Consider the following 20,714-nt stretch of genomic DNA (forward strand, 5'->3'; position numbering starts at 1 on the left):
GCATTAATGAAATGTACAGGGTTGTAATGCTATGCTTCTATCGTCTTGCCAGTTCCAGTAAATGCTGATGATAATAACCAAAGCGACTAGCTACTCTTTCGTCCTGCCAATGCAACGTTATTATATGATGCCAAAGTCTCGTAGCTGGATTTTCTCATAGATCGAGCGTCGTCCATCTTGGGCCTTGACTCAGATGACTCGACGGTGCTCTTCTTCCGTGCCTTGGATTGAGGAAGCTTCATGGTGGAGGTGGTGGCCCTTACATCGTCTCTCTTCTCCTGGTCCGCAGCGGATGGCTTGGCAGGTCGCTCCCGCGGGGTCGATGCCTCTACTTCCGGGCGGGACTCGGCTCTCGACTCAGGCCGCTCATGGGTGTACTGGTTGTCCGGCTCCTCGGCCTCGTCCTCGTCCGGCTCGCCGACGACCGAGGGCTCGATCTTGGGCGCCTTCTCGCTGTCCCTCTTTGAGCGGTAGTCGGACAGGGCCTTTTTCAGGATGTTGCGCATGACCGCCTTGTTGACGCTCCGTCGCAGGCGATCAAAGTACCGCACCACGGTTCCAACCACAATGACCTGCGAGTCGTGGTCGACCTCGATGATGTCTGCATAGTTGGCGCGCGAGTCGTCCTTGACCCGGAACTTGCCCTTGTTCAGCTCGATGCCGACGGGCGGGAAATGCAGGGTGTTGCGCTCCTCCAGCTTCTCACGCCACTGGTCCGGGCAGTCGTCGTCAAAGATGAATCCTTGCTGGCTGGAGTCTATACCAGGTTTTGCAAATTTGTGCCTGCTGCCGACTGATATAGGGCTTTGACGAGTCAATCATTTTGTGTCAGAACCCCCAAGTTATCCAAGTACTCACATGCACACCGCATGATGGGGGAATGTGTCGCTATGTCTCAGAACGATGAAGCGAACATATCCGAGGCATTTCCATTCCCACTCGAACTCATTAGAGTCCGCCCAGAGGAACTCAAACACGTCTCCGACCTGGAGGCCCTCCGCGGTCCCTATTTCGTACCCTTTCCTAGCTGGAAAAAAAAAATGCAACCGTTAGCTATTCTGCTGGGAGTCTGTATGTGGTGTGGGGGAATTCCCCGATGGGACGCACCGAGCGGGTGATCGGCACTCAAATCTTGGGTTGATTTAGATGATCCGGAGGCATCATCGTCCCTGAATCCAGAGTCGGCTGTTCTGATGGTATTGCTAGGCGGCATTGGTTGACTCTAAGGGCGAGGAGGAAGAGAAACGGGAGGTATCGTTAGCTGGCAGAAACCGACTGGAGAGCTTTATGTTTGGCGTGCCACCACACGGACGGGCAAAGCGATTGCGGTGGTTTCATCAAATCAATCGACGGCCTCTGTCGAGCATTTCCCCCGACCGCCCAGCGCCATGTGTCAAGTTGCAGGAGCTGCAACCTGTGAGGTAGTGCTGCCCAACTCCACCGATCCACCGCGATGCAGTCAGTTCGCGATGCGATACGCTGATTTCGCCGTCCCGCGGCATCCTCCACCAATGCACTGTGAAGCCTCAGGGTCCACACCGCAACCGATCTCTGTGTTGTCACCGGCCGGCCACTCGCTTCACCGCTAATCTCAAATTGTCAGCTGGGGCCCGTCCCAGCGACCAAAGAGACGACTCCTGGCTAAGCCTTCAAAAGTGATGCAATAGAACCCCATCATGCTATTTCAGAGCCCAGCTGCCCTCGTGACAGCTCTTCGATCTCAGGGAGTCATGTAAGTTCGTAGTACTGCAGATAAGGCTCATGTGTTCGTCGGCGAAGAACCGTGGAGACTGACCCGACCTGCCACTTGCGACCAGCTGCCTACATCCAGAAACCTTGCATTCGGCCTACCCCTAGTGCCTGCAGTAGACTCCCCACTGCTCCTGTCTTACTCATGACGACGCTACATCCACGAACCTCACGTCACTGAATAAGACCCTGAGCTTCCCTGTACCATTGTTTCATGGTTAGTACTGAGATGAGAGCGGCTTTAACACGGTGGATCTCTGACCGTGGCCTTTTCTCATCAATTGACGCCAGCTGTGTGCCTGACCGCCACTCGGAAACTGTAGAATTCCTGTTAGACCGTGTGTTGACCGATTCACTGGATTATAATGAGGCTGTCCTTTGCCCATGGCTTGGGGCAAGACAAACTCACATTGTCCGCTCCCAACTGTTCACATGCCTTCCTGGCACGTGTTGGGCATAGGACTTCCCCTCAACCCTCTGCCCAAGAGTCTCCCAACAATTGCAATCGAGGATGACATTGTAAGACCCCTTTGGATCGAGTGCGGAAACTTATGGAACGAGGTAGGATGATATGGGCAATTCAGGCTATGATGGTGATGAGTAAGTAGTAAGTGGAGCATACAATAATTCGTTCACGAGAGGTCACCGTCGGATCTGACCGGCTGCAATTGATACCATAGAATAACCTCGAAATTTACTAGATTCGGTGTACCTTTTGAATCACCGAAATATAATATAAGGTAAGATAAATCATCGCAGTGAGACTAGTGAATGCTCGAATTTACCCGACTTGATGAAATCTAATATCGATAATATCCCATATTATCGATCTTCAGATTCTAATTAGTATGAAGATCTAGTAAAACCTTCGACTGTTCCATAGATACGTGCCGGGGTCAACATGGGGACTTGTTGCGACTTGGTCGATTTGTGACTTGGCATTTATCTGATGTGATCTACATGTCTTTCGACACTCAGGGGAGAACGTTCCGTGAGGTTGGCCCAGCAGGCACATCAGTAGGCGATAAAGAGTAACTCATGAGGCAACTGGCACCTCCGGGCTTGGACAATAACGTATAACAGGTAGACCAATGGCATCGTTTGGCCAGAAAGTAAGACAGGGAGCCGTTGGCACGTTCCCGAACCGAAAAATAAATCCAGTACAGCGCAGACATACATGTTAGAACCACTCGAATAAAGACCCGTCGCGTGGCTTTGACTCTTTGGAGCATCTATTCGTGACTCGACGAGCATGTACCATGCGCAGGACTACACGTGGTTCGGATCTCTCACTAGACTAGAGCATATCTGATCCGACTGCCTATACACGAGATGTGTCATGCTGCGCAGGCACTTATGCGGTGATGACGAGCTCCGACTCTGCCAATACATGAACAGCATGATGGCCCTGACACTTATGGATGGGGGCCGCTGTCTCCGGTACTGGATGATATTTCATCATTTCTCAAGCACAACGAGCGCTGCGTCGCCGGATTACTTCTTCTCGGAAAAAGAGAACTTATAGGCTGCACAAATCTTTTGGTAATTATAACCATTGAGGTAATGGGAATAATCCTGGATAGATGTGGGTTCGTTGTGGTGTTTTGTGAGTGGAAGACTTCCTCCTGAATTGGCCAGATGGCAAAATTGAAAGATAGTTGGACATATCCCGTCCTCTAATATTATAGATTCTTCTCTCGAGATAATCGGTTACTTATAAATACAAAGGCGACATCGCAGCATATAAAATAATGGGACAACACACAGTATCTATCAGAAACGGCTGTTCTGATCAGGTCATAACAGTTTATCCTCCCGTATCGCGTAACTATTCCGCCACTTGTTATCATTAAGATACTTTTATACAATAGCTTGCTACACAGCTGCGGATCAATTCGGAAAACCATAAAGCATGTGCCTTACGTCCTATACCTAGAGAGGGCCTACTTAAACAAAGTGACAATAACTAACCGGTTGCCTCTTCCGGGGGGTTTCAAGCAGAATTGATAGAAAGGCGTGTCGTGACATTTTCAAATACGGAACAAGGAAAAGTGTGACAAAGCCTCCAGGTAGATTTGCGGGCCGTACATGTAAGTCCAGGTTTCGCCCTTGGAAAGACCTCCCAAACGGTATTTGCGATCTTGTTTTCTACATGATTAGCCGTAACCAAACTTCTCCATCCGGAAGAAGAAAAAGAAGACAAAACTGTGCTCGGAATTTCGGCGCTTCGATCTGTCCATGACACGCCACGCTCTTTGGCGGACGGGGGTCACCACGAGCCCCGATGTCTTTACCTGGCTCTTGAGGTCGCTTCTGCTAGCCTTGATCCTGCTGAACATGGTGGTCCTTCTCTCTGAGGGGCGTAGGTTCAAAGCTGTGAGTAATCTTCCTCTGATATCTTCTATACTCTGCAGCACCTCTCTGGATGCGTTGGGAGACAGCTTTCAGGACTCGCTTGTGTACTTTGCTTAGTATGACAAAAGTGGTGAAACGCTGACTTGGAGGTTACAGTGGGCCGTAAGTAATAGTTACAGCCGTGCGGCTTTCGTCGACGCCTCCGACTGGGACTATATTGATATTCCCGTACCACGGGTAGAATTCAGCTGGGAATGGGTCCGGGGGTTGTTTAGGACGTGAGGAAACCTGACTTATGTTTTTTCTTTCTTCTTTTTTTGGCTTACGCGGTGGTTGGAGGACACTAGTACTAATATAATAGAATACCTAGCTTGATATGACACACAAAAGTTCTCGGTTCGTGTCACAAGTTGCTACGTCTACCAAGTGAGGATCGCCACCTATTTCACTACATCGTTTCCAGTAACTATTCATTAAGAAACCGTGATATATCTATTTTCTTGTAGTTATTTGTCTCGTCCACAGGGGCTTGCTAAGAGCAAGCCACTGTATTTACCATAATATCGGCCAAAGACCCGTTGCACCGGAGGAGACGAGGAAAACAACGACCAATATTACAATGGAAAGTACCCATGTTCAAAATCCTCGATGGTGTATAATCATGTATCAGTAACCCTCACGAATGTTTTGTGTTAACAGTGGAAGCTCACTAGCCCGTGGAATTTTCTACGCATAGTTTAAATGGCATGCACACAGCATTAAGACCTATATATCGTAGGCGTGTCTCATCGAGATAGTCATATTGATAATTGTATCATGCTATCATATGAAGATAATATATATTTATTGTGACTAACCTTTCTGGCTGACTCTACATATGGATATGACGCCTAGTGAGACCTTACACATGCGCAAGATCTATTAGCTCGACCGTTTTGCGTATCTCAACACGGGCTTCTCGACCAAGATTTTGCCCACTACGGTACCGAGTCTCGCGATTCAGGATATGATGGAAGAAATCATCTATACCTGAATTGCGCTATGGTTAAATTTCTGAAGCCACAGTGCAACAATCAAGTCAATGGCACTGCGCAAAAAGACGGTTCCAACAATGAGGGGTATCATTTCATGCATTCAATAGTTCTTGACAACGACCCGTCAAGGAGATGTCGAGCAGAGGTATAATCTGCAACTTAAGCGCCTTCCGAGAGCTAATCTCTATCAAAACACTGCTAGCTGATGTGCATACCGCTAGACACGAGCGAAACGGAGCGCTCGATTACATTGATACAATACAGACGACCTACTTATCGATCCAGCCAAGGCCGGGGACCTGACGTCTTTGTTATCGTCGCCATAACGCTCTCAAAAAAACGAGGCTCCTTGGTCCCTCGCCTCCTGAAAATGATTGGACGCGTTCCCCTTTGTTTCTGGTATTTCATGGTCGTTATCCTGCTTCTTCGTCCTCTCTGACGCATCGCGCTCACTGCCCGACACTGGTGTGTGATTTCTGATACTGTGATACAGATTCAACTCCTCAACAGTTCTTTGACTGTGACATCCGGGATTGTCCGATCGAATCTCCTAGTTTCGGCGGAAGTTGGCTGCACCGGGAGGAGGCATACCTCGCCCGTCAAACCCAAAAGCAAGAGCTTCGGGTCCACCAGGGAAGCCGCCCATGCCAGGTGGAGGGATAAATCCATGGGGAGGGGGACCGCCAGGACCGCCAAAAAGCCCCGGCGGAGGAGCCATGTTGCGCATGGCATCGGGCGGGAACGCTCCCATGGGAGGGAAGCCGGGCGGAAACATGCCGGGGATGGGTACGTTGCGAGGGTTACCGGCGAGTCCTGGTGGCGGTATCATAGGTCTTCCTGGACCAGGTGGGCCTTGTTGTCCGCCGCCCTGCAGCCAATTGGGTTGGAGTTGATCTAAGCCGACTGGACCAGGCCGCTGCAGAATCTGTGTAGGTTGCTGTCTTCGGTTGTCCTGCTCGTGACGAATCTGGGGCTCTTCAAAAAAGCCTGGAGGTCCTTGAGGACGACCTTGCTGGTGTGGTCCGCCGCGCTCGCGCACAAAGTCTGGTTCCCGATCTGGTGTCTGCGGTATTTGCGCCGGTCTAGAAGGTTGAGGCATCCTAAGAGGAGGCTGCTCGGCTCTCTGTGGTTCGGGCACGTTTCTGCTGCTTTGCATTAAACTAATCAAGAACTCGGCGTTGTTGCGCGCCTGGGTTTGATCACGGCCAGGCACCTGGCTAGCCAGTGGTTGTCGCTGGGCGATGAGATGGTGTAGTTGTGCCTCTGCTCCCATGGGCCCTTGTGGCAAATAGTTAGATGGCTGCTGTCTGTGCCCGTAGCTTTCTTGGGGAAGAGGGCCTCTACTTGGTGGCCCTTCACGTTGTTCGAGACCAAAAGGTGGATACGGACCGGGCGACGCGATCGAGCTCTGAGGATTCCGTTCCTGACTACTTGGTATCGGGAAGCCGCCAGATGGAGGACTGTCGGACGTAATGTGCTGCTTCTTGAGCTTGAGTAGAATATTCTCGAAGGCGGCCCTGTCATCTGTACCGCCGAGATTGCCAGAAGGAATACTTTGTGCGGCATGGATAGGTGCGCCTGCACCGCCGAAGAAGAGCAAGGGATTGGGCTCCTGTGTCGGTGGGGCTGCTGCCGCCGGCGTCGAGGGTTCCGTCTGTCGCCCCTGCTGCGATGCGAAGAAACTGCCAAATCTCGACCCGCCTTTAGGCTTGGGGGCTGGGGCCTCTTTCGGAAGCTCGAGTGGGTGCTCCGTGTCTGCTCCTGGAGTCGGTGCATATTTGGCAAAGAACTGGTCAGGGCCCATCTCGACGGCCGGGGCCGACTTGACCTTGGCTGCCTCGGTCTCGAACACCGAGTCGCGCGCAGCGGTGTTGATGCCAGCGACGGGGCCTGGCTCGGCAAGGGGGCCGCCCTTCTTCATGGCTTCCATAAACTTTTGCAGATCCTGGATGCTATGAGCCTGGGTCTTCTCCTCGGCTGGCTCCTCAAACCATTCAGGGTCGCGTTCCTGTCGCTGGTCTCTGTCCCATCTGCCGACATTGCGATCTCGGCGCCTGTCGTCCCGTGGTTGGTCTTCCGGCGGTGCTGCTCTCTCCCTCCAGCTCTTGGCTCTGTCGAACCTTTCGCGGGCAGGGGGGGCCGGCTGCTCGCTATCATCGTTGTTTCCACGATTCCAGGTGGATTGGTCGGTCCTGGTCCTAGGTAGCCCGTTGCGACGAGGCCGCTCGGCGTCGTCATCCTCCTTCTCCCGGGCAAACTCGCCAAAGTTGCTGCGTTTGGGTCGCTCAGTAGTGTCGTCTTGGTTATCACGTGCTCGGCGCTCGCCATTGAATCGCTCGTTCCGATCGACTCCCATGCGGCCATTGAAACGCTCAGCGCCCTCGGTGCCAAAGCTCTTGCGGGGCTTGACGGCGGTCCAGCCATCGCTATCCTGATCGCCGTCGGCGCGACGTCGGAAACCGGTTCGGCCATCGCCAGCCCTGTCCCCTCGTTCGCGGTCGTTTTCGCCCTCGCCGTTCCGGCGGTAAGAGCCAAATGTCTTGTCATTATCAAACGGCTTGGCGCCTCGAGTCAAGGTTGATGACGAGAAGGTAGTTCGAGGTGGGCCGAGAATGATGCCGTCAGTGTCTGGGATTTTGCAGTCAGCATTGGGGGACAGGTTGAGAAGCTGAATGCTTGTTCGGCTGCTCACTTGTATTGTTCCGTGAGGCATGCCGGTCCACGCCTGGCCGCCGGTTGGTCTGATCAACTAGAGAGCTATCGCCATTTCTGGCTCTGTCGGTTGCAGTCTTGCCAGCTGGCTGATTGTTGCGGAAAGTATCGGGGGGCGGTCTAGATAGAATGTCAATTACTGTGTATGTATGTATAGATAGATGGTGGGCGGCGAGGTTTGCCTTGGAATAGAGAGGTTCGACTCTGGACAATGGACACTGGACTTACCCCATCCACTCCTCAGCAGGAGGCAAAGCGTTCGGCCTGACACATAGCGGCGACTGGCCCAAGTGTATTAGGTCTTGCGATGTATACCTTAATGCCATAGCATATACACAGAATGTTGGTCCGTGTATCAAAGTGATTCACTGTGTGGCATCCGATACGGGCGAGTCAATTGGTAGCTGTTGTCTCGGGGTGGGACGATCGAGGAGCGAGTACGTTCGATTGGATTTGGTGCTGAGGTGATTGTGGTCGTGTCGTTTGTGTGTGTGCGTGCGTGCGTGCGTGCGTGCGGGGTGTGTAGAAGGCAAGGAAGAGAGTAGAGCCGCAGGTTGCAGGATTGGAGATGATCAGGCGAAATATCGGGGAGGAGATCGTAGTACAACACAGCAGTAACCTAACCTTGGCTATGTCCAAAGGGGCCCAATGGACAGAGAGCACGGTATGTGGTTGACCAAAGGCGCGTGGGTAGCTTGGTGGGTAGTGTGGATATATGTTTGGTGGTTGTGGTTGTTCTCGTGGTTGTGCTTGTTTTTGTCCCAACTTTTGGCGATGCTCGCTGATTCGTCTTGTGTTGTGTTTTGTGTGTTGTGCGGGATGGCGAGCTGGTCAGGATATGACGGCAGCGTCGAGAATGGAGAAACGGGCACAGTGTTTTGGGCGTGTCTTGTTTTGGGGCCTCACTTTGATTTGGTTTTGGTTTTGGTTTTCGTTTTTGGTGCGGGTGTCTTGATGTTGAAAGTTGCTCAAAGTTGTGTTGGGAGCGATGGCAGGTAGCTCCGTTCAGTACTTAAAACTGCACTTTGCGTTGCTTTACTCTACTTCACTTGTACTAGTCTAGCAACGAAGTTGTGGCCGATGTTGGCGAGTCGAGAAAAGTTGTCATGGACACTTTCACGGCAGTCAGCTTGTTCGCAATGAATGCCATTGAATGCCAATGCTAATGCAGCGCCCGACGTCAAGGTCAGAAACCAATGGGTTCTTGCCTGGAGGCATACTGCGGTCATGGGGCTTCCTAACCGGCCCACCACCCACCATCCCCTACCCCCTAACGTTAACCCCCGAACGTCAACCCCCTGCTAACCAAAACACTATTGCAGAGCTGCCCTTTCGTCACAACATGCGCACAGGGCAGCTCTCCAGCTCGCCACGACCACAATGCACCTTATGAGCTGAGTCTTGAACCTTTTCATCCAGCTCATGGTCCGCTGTCCATGATGCCGCCGTGCAGCTATGATCAATCTTGTAGTCAGCTGGAAAAGTGAGATGTGTCTGTTCTTACTCTCTTGTTGTAGGCGAACCGACCCTGTTCCGGTATCAACACTCAACGCTGTTGCGATACCGATGCTGTCATCGCCCTGTCGTCACGCCACTTCACATCACGAGGTCGTGCATCGTGTCTCATTCACCCATGTCATATGGTTCACTTGCTAACATACATGTGGATAAACTGAGACTTTCGAAGCGCAGCATATTCTTTCTTGTTCCAAATCTTGACACGAGCACGCAAGATCGAGTCAACCAGTTCTCGAGACCTGCGCGACTGCTTTGTGACGCCCTACTGAATCCCTTGCCAAAATCAAGTAACAGTGACCATACTAATAATATCCACAACGCCAAATCAACATACAATAATGAGTGTTTTCACATGTCAAGCTCATCTCTGTGCCCGTACCCTTGATCATGCCTGCGTATCTTCATAACAATTGACGAGCCTTGCCACCTGGGGGCCATCGGGGGTGCCGCCCGAAATACAACGCAACAAACCGGGAAGCTACCGTGTCGAGGTTTACGTAGCCCTGTTACGGGCCTCGTTTCTCAATTCATAGGACTCTTCGGATTCAAGACGCCTCATCCGGGCAAAGTCAAGCGCTCGAGGTGTAGTCTAAATCTCACCACAAAGATTCGAGAGTTGTGGTATATGATTCCTCGTCTCCACAATCTACCGTTTCTAGTCGTGGCTCTGCACCTTGTGATCACCCTTAAGGGCCTCGGCATAAGTCGGGGGAGCAGGCTCGTGCTCGTTGCCGTTACTGCTTCCAGCCTGTGCTGCAGTTGACGATGAAGCATTGCCGCCCTGGCTCGACGTGCCGTAGTCCATGCCATTCTGGTGCTGTAGTCTCGGTTGGTGCTGGGCCTTGTGTACTTGCTGTTGATGTTGCTGCCGGCCGTCAGGTTGGATGATGATCACATGGTGTTGGCCGCGTTCGGGATCAGACACGCGCTGATACTGGTAGTCGTCAGGCACCTTGGCGATGATGTACCAAGCGTGAAGAAGACCAGGAATCTAAAGTTGTAGATCAGTAAGGAAGCCCCCAGGAGACTCCTTCGTGGCTGGTTGTGCGACGGGCCACTTACGTATGCAAGCATGCAAAGAAGGATGTTGATGAAGCCATCGGCGGAACACACGCCGCATTTGATCCACACTGTTGCCAAGTTAGCGACTGGTAGAGAGGTGGCTCTACACCTTTGCCCTGTGCGCCACGCCGCGCTGCGTTGTGTAGAGCATTTGGTGTCGTGCCCCTTGGTCATGTAGGCAGCCGAGTGGTCACGAGCGGCGTAGGGTTGAGAGACTCACCGGGTAGTGGAGGGAATATAATGGCCAGAAGACCGAGGAAGATGTCCGAGCTGCACATAGTGGTCTGCCAATGCTGTCGTGTGTCGCAGGGTACGGTGGCTTTTTGTTTTGTTTTGTTGGAGGTGAGGGTATGTGAAAATAAGATGGTGCCGTTATTGGATGGCAAGTCGAAAGTTGCTGCAGGAGTATGACCTTCATCAGCCAAGGTCGGACTTCGGAATCGTATGTAGGCTGGAAGACGCGGATAGCTTACTTACTTGCCAGGAACTGGGAGGCAACGACGGCATAGTGGCTCAGATGCCCCCCCTGCAGCTGCGCATCTCCGAGCCTGCAAAAGTGCCCTGTGCGGGGCCAGCCTGGCTGCCTGGGGCCTGGGGCATGGAGGCTGTAGGCTGGAGGATGGCCTGGCCGCCTGGCAGACCTGGAGAATAGCCTGCTCGCTTGCCGCTCATAGGTCTGCATTCGCGGGGTTCCCTGTCCTACCTTGCGTCAATATGGCCCCAACCTTAACGTGTTCCCGGATAGATCGAACCCTGATCAAACATGATGAAATGGGACGACGACCGGGGGTCAGCAAAACTCTATCATCGTTGCTACGATGACGAGACTCTTCATAGATGAATCTATGTTGACACAATTCCTTGTTTTCGTGATGGACTACGTGAGATAATGTATGTGTAGCAATCTCAGATACCGTATCCATCCTGCAATATCATGATGCACGGAAATCCTTGGTCAGTGCTCGAAAGCAATGTAGGTGAGACTTGGGATTAATATCACGGCAATTTAGTACTCGGACCTGTGGAATTGCAGGTCTAGTCAAAGACTTACGGCTGTTTGCGCCACCTTCACAATATCATTAAACGAACGAACAAAGATCTCGAACGTGGTCCGTCGGGAAATACTGTAGCAGATGCAGGTGCTTGAGAATGTGCACGCACCATGTCTGTCATTACCGCGGGATTCCAATTCTTGTATGGATTAACTAACTACAAGTGTCAGCTGTACGGACCCGTACGCACTCTGTACTTTGTCAGCATGGCATAGCAGTCTTTTTGCTTCTTCTGGCCATTTTGGAAATATCACAGCGGCGTATGGCATACGGCATGCGGCATACGGCATACATGCTCCGTTCAAGACGCTACAGATCCACACGGTAGGCAGCTGCAGTTAGGTCGGCAAACGCCCCCACCGCGGAAGCCGCGTCGTCTGGATTGGACCGGTTGGTAAATAATACGTACATGCACATGCTGGAATTATTTTCTGGACTTCAACGGTCCCTACTGGTGCTTTTCTGCCACTTCATTGCGACAACGCACTTCATAACCCCCCACAACCTCCTGCGACAGGGTCAAGATGGATGACTTCGAGGAGCTCGAGCTTCTATCGCTCGTGTCCAAAGTTACGTCCGAGCTGCAGAACCATTTGGGCATCTCAGAAAAAGTCTTGGCCGAGTTCATCATCGCCCAACGACTGGAATGCAAGACTATCGACGAGTTTAAGCAGAAGTTGGCCGGCATGGGAGGTGCGAAATGGCCCGATAGTTTGTTCGACAGTGTAGACCGACTGGTCCGGACCATGCACCCCAAGTTCAAAGCGAGCACAAACGGATCACACGGCGTGAGCGCAGATGAGCCCTCCCACCGATCAAAACAGGAGAAACAGAGCCTGTTCAGTGGTCTCGCCATACCGGACAGGCAACCTCCCGCGGACGAGCAAGGCGACGCTCTCGACGATGCGCTTGCACAGCTGGAGGATCTGGCCCCCAAGGCGTCAAACCCACGAACGGAGCTACCATCCAGGAAACGAAGCAGAAGTCCCGGAGACGAAGACTCGCGACACCGACGGAAAGAGCGTCGCAGATCGCGCGAACGAAGAGACAGAGAACAAGACGATGGTCATGACCACGACCGATCGCGCAGGAAGCATAGAAGTAGGAGAGACGATCGCGACCGTGGCCGCACAGATGATGACGACGTGTTCAAGCGGCGTCCTGAGCCAGAGGTAGACGATGCGCCTGTCTTGTACAAGGTATATGACGGCCACGTAACTGGTCTCAAGGACTTCGGCGCATTCGTGAACCTTCACGGCGTTAAAGGGAAAGTCGATGGCATGGTACATATCTCGAATCTGGTCCAGGGGCAACGAGTGAACCATCCTTCCGACCTTCTCACCAGGGGCCAGGATGTCAAGGTCAAGGTTGTCAAGATCGAAGCGAACCGCGTAGGCTTATCTATGAAGGACGTCGACCAGGAATCTGGCCAGGATCTTGTGCCCCAGGCACGCATCACATCTGGTGCAAATATGGAGAGTCTTGGCGGCGGCCGAAACGGCTATTCCGATGATAACACTGCCGCCCTCGCCGAGTACGCCGCGCAACCTCGTCGCCAGAAGAAACGGATGACATCGCCTGAGAGATGGGAGATCCGGCAATTGATAGCGTCCGGTGTCGCCAAAGCCTCGGATTATCCTGACCTGGAAGAGGATTACAATGCAACCTTGCAGGGAGAGAACGGGATGGAGCTAGAGGAGGAGGTTGATATTGAAGTCCGTGAGGAGGAACCCCCTTTCCTCGTTGGTCAGACAAAGCAGTCTCTCGAGCTCTCGCCTATCAGAGTTGTGAAAGCCCCTGATGGCTCTTTGAATCGAGCAGCCATGTCGGGAACAGGTTTAGCTAAGGAGCGGAAAGAGCTACGGAGACAAGAGCAGGAAGCTGCAACTGCCGCAGTAGAAGCCGAAACCAAGTCGGACCTGGCATCGACGTGGAACGACCCAATGGCCAATCCAGAGTCGAGACAGTTTGCTAACGATTTGAGAAATGCCAGACTCAACTCTGCCAAGGCACCTGAGGCGACACCAGAATGGAAACAATCTGTGATGCGCAACAATGAGTCCAAAGGCAGGCGGACGAATATGAGCATCAAAGAGCAAAGAGAGTCTCTCCCTGTTTATGCATTCCGGAGCCAACTCATCAAAGCCGTCAAGGAGAATCAGTTCCTTGTGGTTGTAGGCGAGACAGGCTCAGGCAAAACTACGCAGCTCACGCAATATCTTGCTGAAGCAGGTTTCACGAACGACGGCATGCTTGGCTGTACGCAACCCCGCCGTGTCGCTGCAATCTCCGTCGCAAAGCGTGTTTCTGAAGAGGTTGGTTGCGAACTAGGACAGGAAGTCGGTTATACTGTCCGTTTCGACGACCAGACAAGCTCGGCTACCAAGATCAAGTACATGACCGACGGCATGCTTCAGCGTGAGATTTTGATGGACCCAAACTTGGAGCGCTATTCCGTCATCATGCTGGATGAGGCTCACGAAAGAACAATCGCAACTGATATCTTATTTGCGCTGCTCAAAAAGACTTGCAAGCACCGACCTGATCTCAAAGTTATCGTTACCTCGGCCACTTTGGATGCCGACAAGTTCTCGTCCTACTTCAACGAGTGTCCAATCTTCACAATTCCGGGTCGTACGTTCCCAGTAGAAATTTTATACTCGAGAGAACCGGAATCGGACTACCTGGATGCCTCGCTTCAAACAGTCCTGCAGATTCATCTGATGGAGCCACCAGGTGACATTTTGCTTTTTTTGACTGGTCAGGAGGAGATTGATACAAGTTGTGAGATCTTGTATGAGCGCATGAAAGCTTTGGGGCCCAACGTTCCGAACCTCAACATCTTACCAGTCTATTCTGCATTGCCTAGCGAGCAACAGAGTCGAATTTTTGAACCAGCTCCACCTGGTGAGCGGAAGGTCGTTATCGCAACCAACATTGCCGAAACATCCATCACAATTGACCACATTTACTATGTCATCGATCCGGGATTCGTCAAGCAAAATGCTTATGATCCAAAGCTCGGGATGGATGCCTTGGTGGTTACCCCTATTTCTCAAGCGCAAGCCAACCAGAGAGCTGGTCGAGCTGGACGAACAGGTCCGGGAAAGTGCTTCCGACTGTACACTGAAGCCGCATACCAGTCTGAGATGTTACCGACGACTGTGCCTGAAATCCAGCGACAAAACTTATCCAACACTATTTTGATGTTGAAAGCAATGGGTATCAACGATCTGTTGAACTTCGATTTCATGGACCCCCCGCCAACCAATACTATGCTTACGGCATTGGAAGAACTCTATGCACTGTCGGCCCTTGATGACGAAGGTCTCTTGACCCGTCTTGGTCGTAAAATGGCAGATTTCCCAATGGACCCAGCGCTATCCAAAGTCCTCATAGCTGCCGTCGACTTGGACTGCTCCGAAGAAGTGCTTAGCATCATTGCCATGCTCAATGTCACGACCGTCTTCCACCGGCCGAAAGAAAAGCAGCAGCAGGCGGACCAGAAGAAAGCCAAGTTCCACGACCCGGCCGGTGATCATCTGACTTTGCTCAACGTGTATAATGCTTGGAAGAACTCGGGCTTCTCAAACCCTTGGTGCTTCGAGAACTTCATCCAGGCTAGGGCAATGCGCCATGCTCTCGAGGTTCGTAAACAAATCGTGCAGATCATGGGTCGCCATCGTCATCAACTCAGTTCCTGTGGTCGTGACACGACCAAGGTGCGCCGAGCGCTTTGTGCAGGATTCTTCAGGAACTCGGCCAGAAAGGATCCCCAAGAAGGATATAAGACGCTCATCGAGGGTACTCCGGTCTACCTTCATCCATCATCTGCCTTATTTGGCAAGCAAGCCGAGTGGGTCATTTATCACACGCTTGTCATGACCAGCAAAGAGTACATGACGCAAACCACGACTATTGAGCCTAAGTGGCTGGTAGAGGCGGCACCGACGTTCTTCAAGGTCGCACCTACCGATCGCCTGAGCAAGAGGAAGAAGGCCGAACGGATCCAACCACTGTACAACAAGTTTGCTGGCGAAGACGATTGGAGACTCAGTGCCCAAAGAAAAGGAGGCAGAGGTGGCGGCGGCGGTGGCACTTGGGGATAAGTGGAATGTATTTTAGTGTTTTGCATTTGCGGCGCCCAATCTAGCGATACAAGAATTCACGAAAGTTGCGTATATCTGAACACCAACTGTTGTAACTGCAACACCCCACCTGGTCCAACTTTACCTTACTGGCTTTTTATTGGAATTCACCTACCACCTTTGGTGGTTTCGAGACTATTCCGCATTATGCTAGTGAAAGCCTGTTCGCAATTAATCGAACTCTGAACGTAACTATTCTCGTAACTTGATCTCCTATTCATAAAAGACAAAACACGACCATCGACTGGCCATGTGGGCAGGGGTATAGGAATATCTACAAAGGAAGCGCTGGGTAGTACTAAGACATAACGGCAAAGAAAATATGGGCAACAAGAAACTGTGTCTGGGGGGGTGTGTTCATCCATCGTATGCCTCTGATATCGGAGTCGAGGTCAAAACATGTGCAAGGAAAAGGGGGTATCCGTGTCATTTTCCAGTCCAATTCCGGCTCCCAAATATCCAAACGCCGTTTCCCAAGTCCCAATCATTTTACTCAATATCGGCGTCGAACCCGGCAAGGTCAAATCTGTGTGACCGAGGCACGTCCCTGCCCTTGCCCTTGCCACCATCGCTGCGCGGCCGGATTGTGGAGCTGCCACTCGCGCCACTCAGGCGCTTCCTCATCATCTCCTCCTTCCGCAACCTCATGGCGGTGGTGAGATCGACTTTCTCAAGTTCCTTTTCTTCTTCTATGACTTGTTCGCTGCTGGCGTATCTGTATGGGCGGTATGACTGCTGCTTGGGATGTCTGCTCATCGGGATGTCGAAGCTCATTTCGTCGTCGCTGTCGTCCTCTTGCAGCATGTGTAGCGGATCTTCTGCCTCACTGGAGTCAGAGTCCCCAAAATGGTACGCTGGCTTGTGGTGTCGTGGCGCGTGAGGCTGGGTATCTTGCTTGGACGCGGCAAGCAAGGCCCTGTATTTTTCCATCAAGAAATCATCCTGGTCGTGAACTTCCTTTGCCCTAAACGGTCTTTGAGGGGCGAATCTTGGTGGGGATGCAGGAACGTAACGTGGAGCGCCACTATCAATCGACCCATTGAGACCTGGCAGGCCAAAACCACTAAAGGCAAACCCGAGATCCTTGAAGAGCAGGTGCTCTTCCCCTTCGCCACGTGGATTCCGTGGTGACGCAGAATCATCGTCCGATGAGAGATTGCCGTCAGGGTTGAATGTTGTTGATGGCTGTGCTTTATGCGAATGCTTCGGTGGCGACGGCATTGACCAGATCGACGCCGGAGGCTGGAGACGATTATCTCGTGAGGAGGTTCGGTGGGATATGGCACTCAGAGAGTCATGACTGAAATTAGCTTTCCTGGGGAATGGTGACAGATCAATGGACGTGTTGGCGGTGTGTCGCGACTGTGGACGGAACGGATTTGAACTCAGACTTGTTGCAGACGTCGAGTCTATGGACCAATGGCGCATGCTGCTCGTACGATCCGGGATTTCATCAGGACCGACCCGCGTGAGAGGGCTTCGCGTGCGTGGAATATCATCTACTGCAAGTCGACTGCGACCCAGTGAACGCTTGGACTTCTTTGGCGACGTCGTGCTGAATGCAATCATCTGAAATTCCGCTGTGGGCGATACATCTTCGCTACCCACTGTACTCCCACGATTCCGCCCAGGCTTGTGCGTCTCGAACGTCGGGCTTCGAGGCTTGATACGGTATGTGTCGTTGTCGGATACGGGCTGCAAATTTTGCAGGCTTAGACGCTTAGAAAGAGCGTGACTGGTATGAGATCCCGAAGCATGCGTCATGGTCCTTCGTCTTTCGGCTTTTGTTTCCTTGGATACTGGGTCCTGGCTTGGTACATAGGCATTGCTGAAGTCGTTGTCATGTACGCTCTCAGCTGTACCTGATACTGTTTTGACCTTAGCTTTCAGAGCTGCCGGAAATTCGGCCCTTTCATCTGCCTCGAGTTTCCTGCGCGATGAAGTCATGTAAGAAGGTAAAGATTTTCGCCACTCTGATTTCTTTGCAGCTGAAGCGAGTACACCATCATCGTCAGCCTTCTCAATACGTATTCTGCCCTTCTTTTCGACTTCTGTCGTCCGATGACTCGATCTTGGCCTTACAGCTGCTGTGTCTGACGTCAACGACTTTGATCGTAAACTTGACCCTAAAGAATGCCGCTTCTTGGATTTGCGGTCGGATTCGTTATTTGGCTCCTCTGGAGCTGTCGGAACATAAGAAGATGGTCTGCTATTGGCGCTCGCTGCGGCATAAAAGACGCGAGCATCTACTGAACGCAGGTTCAAGCCGTTCTCGCCGATGTTTCTATCTGCGACATCTTCGCCATAATCGCGAGCTCCCGTAGCTTGGATCCGCTGACGGAAATCTGTGGGGTTTATTCCCGCCTGGGCATCGAGAAGATCGACATACGCTGTAGCGGAGCCAGACCGACTACTATGAATTGATGTTGACCTCTCCCGAGCGAATAGAGGTAGAGGCTTGTCAAGAGCTGACGGGGCATCTGGTAGCCTGAACGGCGGGCGTGGTTTAGACTGCCGGGTGATCGGCTGAGGCTTCTTGTCCGGGAGTCTATATGGTGGCCTTGTTTTCGCAAAAGGCATAGAAGGTAGGGCAGGAATGGGATGTGCTTTCCAAGATCCCGATCTGCGACGATTTGCCCACGTCTGCCTATCCTCGGATGGCGCGGTACGTGGCCGGTCGATCTTCTCTACCCTACCTAACGATACAGTGGAGGCCGAGGAATGGGCACCAAATGATATGTTCGCAGCGTTCTTGAACTTTGGATGTGTCTTCTGTAGAGTTTCGATAATGTTGGGGCCATTGCCTGCTACCGGCGCATTTCCTAGGTCAAGTCAATTGATACAGTCCTGTTACATTGCTGGGACACAACTATACCTCGGGTGGGAGGCTGTGACGCCACAGTTGCCTTGTATGGTTGTGCTTTGAGGGTGTCGAGCCCTCCATCTACAGGTGCCGGCTGGTGTTTTCGAGAGAAGAATCCTAGTAAGCCCATCTTCATGCCCTGCTGATACCGTGGCCATGCGCACGCAGTCTTGAAGATTGAGTCCAATCGGTGAATTTGCGACGTCCCAATAGCTGGCTAATTATGGCGGGGATTCGACAAGGGCAGACTGATCGTTCAGCTGCTTGACGCCATACGATCGCGGGCGGCGCAGACTCACAGAGCCTGTCGACGGAGTAAAGTCCAACTCCGGATACGAGACCAATACACAGAGGCTGGCTTCCTATGAGACAAGTCTCGAGATTGCTCTGAAAAGACGAGAATAAGGACGAAAAGTACGACAAGGGAGGCGACGGAACTTTGTTTGGAAGTTTCTCAGACTGATCGGCTGGCTGGAGTGCGTAACATTTAGTATTGGCCGGCGCACCGAACTAGACATAGAGGTTACATGATCCTGGTACCTTGCGTCCCTGGCTGCATGGCCATGCGCCATGGACCCCTCCTCTGCGAGCTATCCGATTTCCTAGGCCGATTTCCAGGTTGCGTCTCCCTCCCCCTGCTTGCGATACATATTCACACGGGAATCTGCACGGTGTGACCAAGCGTGGGCATGTCGCGTTCGAGGGGGCAGGTTTAAGCCTTTGGAGAAACGGGGTAGACAAAGTATGTTTTGGTCGCCTTCAGGTCAACGAGCCCGGGCTACTTGAGCGTTTGAACTCGAGAGACACTAAGTTAACCTAGTAAGCTCTGACTCGGATGAAGAGCGTTGTGCCTTGCACGCTTGGACTGTAGGGAAATCAACGCGGGCGCCTCATTGGCAACGTATCCGTCTACTCTAGACCAACTAGTCTAAGTGGAAAGTGATAGGAGACATCGAATAGTGGAGAAATATCAGGGGATCAGGAGATCAGGGGATCTCCTTTCTATGTATTAACGCAACCTAGTAAGTGGCCCGCGGTCTTCTTCGCTCGTCCAGTTGCAAAGGAAGGTTTGCATGCCAGTACTCTGTACCGCAAGAGAAAATGCAATCCAAGACTTGAACAAATCCCTCGAAGCTTGTTCACAGAAGAAAATGTTGCCGAAGATCATGATAACAAGGGCATAGCGCCAAGATCTGTCAAAAAGAAGCAATTTAATATTCTCGAAGACGCAGCCATTTTAAATGGAACGGAGAGGATCCGAATCGGGGACACCATGTCGTTGAGCTATACCGCTTCAAGTACAGATTCGACAGTATTAGGGATCGTTTTCCTTTCCATCTCTACAACAGCTTAACCCTAGCATATTGCTTGACAACCCTGTCTTCCATATCTCCAATCTGTTCACTCGAATACCACCTCTCTCATGTTGCTGGGAATAGACGCGGGAGCCATGGAAGCCACTTTTCGAGAATTGTGCGTCTCGGAACAAAAACCATGGTAAAAAGACAAAATAAAAATAAAAGTAAATCCATTTTATTTTCGTGAAGAGCTCTTTCGTGAAATGATCCAGGCAGCACACTAATGACGAGTCTAAATCGCTACCAAACTTCTGGGAGCTAGCTCGAGGAGTACATAATAGTACTTGGCGTTGGAGATTGCTTAATGGCGCGCTCGCACTTCATCTGGTCTAGTCTAGATCGACCGTAGTCCAGTCTGGAGCTGTGGTAGATAGCCGAGTCCTAGTGATGATCTGTCGGGCCAAAATACACGGAAGAAGCTTGAAGATGTCGAAATATTGTGTTCACCATTACAACATAGTTTGCATGCGCGCGGCAAGTATTGACGTCCACAAACGTTGGTGTCGACTCTGGGGGACAATCTGTGCTCTGCAGTCTTCAGCCTCACAGTAAGAAAAGGTGACGTGTGTGTGTGTGAGGGCTGCGGCCGGAGTTAGGAAAGCAATGTAGCTGCGATTTCCCTTGCCCTTGCATGCAGGGCTCGAACGTGTTTGTTTGCATCGAAGAAACATGCTCCTCGGCCAGTGGATGGATGGAAAGATACTTGCCCCAGGTACTACTGGGGCAGTGGCCTGAGCATACTCATCAAAGTGCATGATTCGAGATAGTGCCATGAAATGACAGCCTATGGTGTGCAAACGTGATTTGCAACAACTACGTGGAAATAACGGCGATACTACTAGAAAACTGTGCAAATGTCTCGA

The 20,714-nt window shown here is 51.8% G+C and overlaps 4 protein-coding genes across 4 annotated transcripts; all 4 read right to left on the minus strand.

Moving 5' to 3' along the window:
* Window positions 1-86: 86 nt before the first annotated feature.
* Window positions 87-1,213, minus strand: BKA67DRAFT_653600 (uncharacterized protein; the record flags this gene model as incomplete). The annotated part of the gene is made up of 3 exons (XM_046106394.1): window positions 87-804; window positions 859-1,027; window positions 1,108-1,213. The coding sequence occupies 3 exons, from the start codon at window positions 1,211-1,213 to the stop codon at window positions 87-89; spliced, it is 993 nt and encodes a 330-aa protein (XP_045964552.1).
* A 4,475-nt stretch (window positions 1,214-5,688) lies between these two features.
* On the minus strand, window positions 5,689-8,176 carry BKA67DRAFT_653601 (uncharacterized protein; the record flags this gene model as incomplete). The annotated part of the gene is made up of 3 exons (XM_046106395.1): window positions 5,689-7,766; window positions 7,831-7,970; window positions 8,079-8,176. 3 exons carry the CDS (start codon window positions 8,174-8,176, stop codon window positions 5,689-5,691), a joined length of 2,316 nt encoding a protein of 771 aa, XP_045964553.1.
* A 1,847-nt stretch (window positions 8,177-10,023) lies between these two features.
* On the minus strand, window positions 10,024-10,708 carry BKA67DRAFT_653602 (uncharacterized protein; the record flags this gene model as incomplete). The annotated part of the gene is made up of 3 exons (XM_046106396.1): window positions 10,024-10,359; window positions 10,431-10,498; window positions 10,651-10,708. 3 exons carry the CDS (start codon window positions 10,706-10,708, stop codon window positions 10,024-10,026), a joined length of 462 nt encoding a protein of 153 aa, XP_045964554.1.
* Window positions 10,709-15,855: 5,147 nt separating this feature from the next.
* On the minus strand, window positions 15,856-18,742 carry BKA67DRAFT_51549 (uncharacterized protein). The gene is made up of 2 exons (XM_046097731.1): window positions 18,506-18,742; window positions 15,856-18,452 (listed from the first exon to the last, which is right to left on the minus strand). The coding sequence occupies exons 1-2, from the start codon at window positions 18,627-18,629 to the stop codon at window positions 16,120-16,122; spliced, it is 2,457 nt and encodes an 818-aa protein (XP_045964555.1). The 5' UTR covers window positions 18,630-18,742; the 3' UTR covers window positions 15,856-16,119.
* Between the last annotated feature and the right edge of the window lie 1,972 nt (window positions 18,743-20,714).

The sequence above is a fragment of the Truncatella angustata genome (genome assembly GCF_020726525.1).
Source record: "Truncatella angustata strain MPI-SDFR-AT-0073 chromosome Unknown BKA67scaffold_1, whole genome shotgun sequence".
NCBI lineage: Eukaryota > Fungi > Ascomycota > Sordariomycetes > Amphisphaeriales > Sporocadaceae > Truncatella > Truncatella angustata.

Coding starts and splice junctions, on each gene's coding strand:
- BKA67DRAFT_51549 (XM_046097731.1), bottom strand. CDS start 18,629: ATGAAGATGGGCTTACTAGGATTCTTCTCTCGAAAACACCAGCCGGCA. Junction 18,453..18,505: donor GTCACAGCCTCCCACCCGAG/GTATAGTTGTGT, acceptor GACTTGACCTAG/GAAATGCGCCGGTAGCAGGC.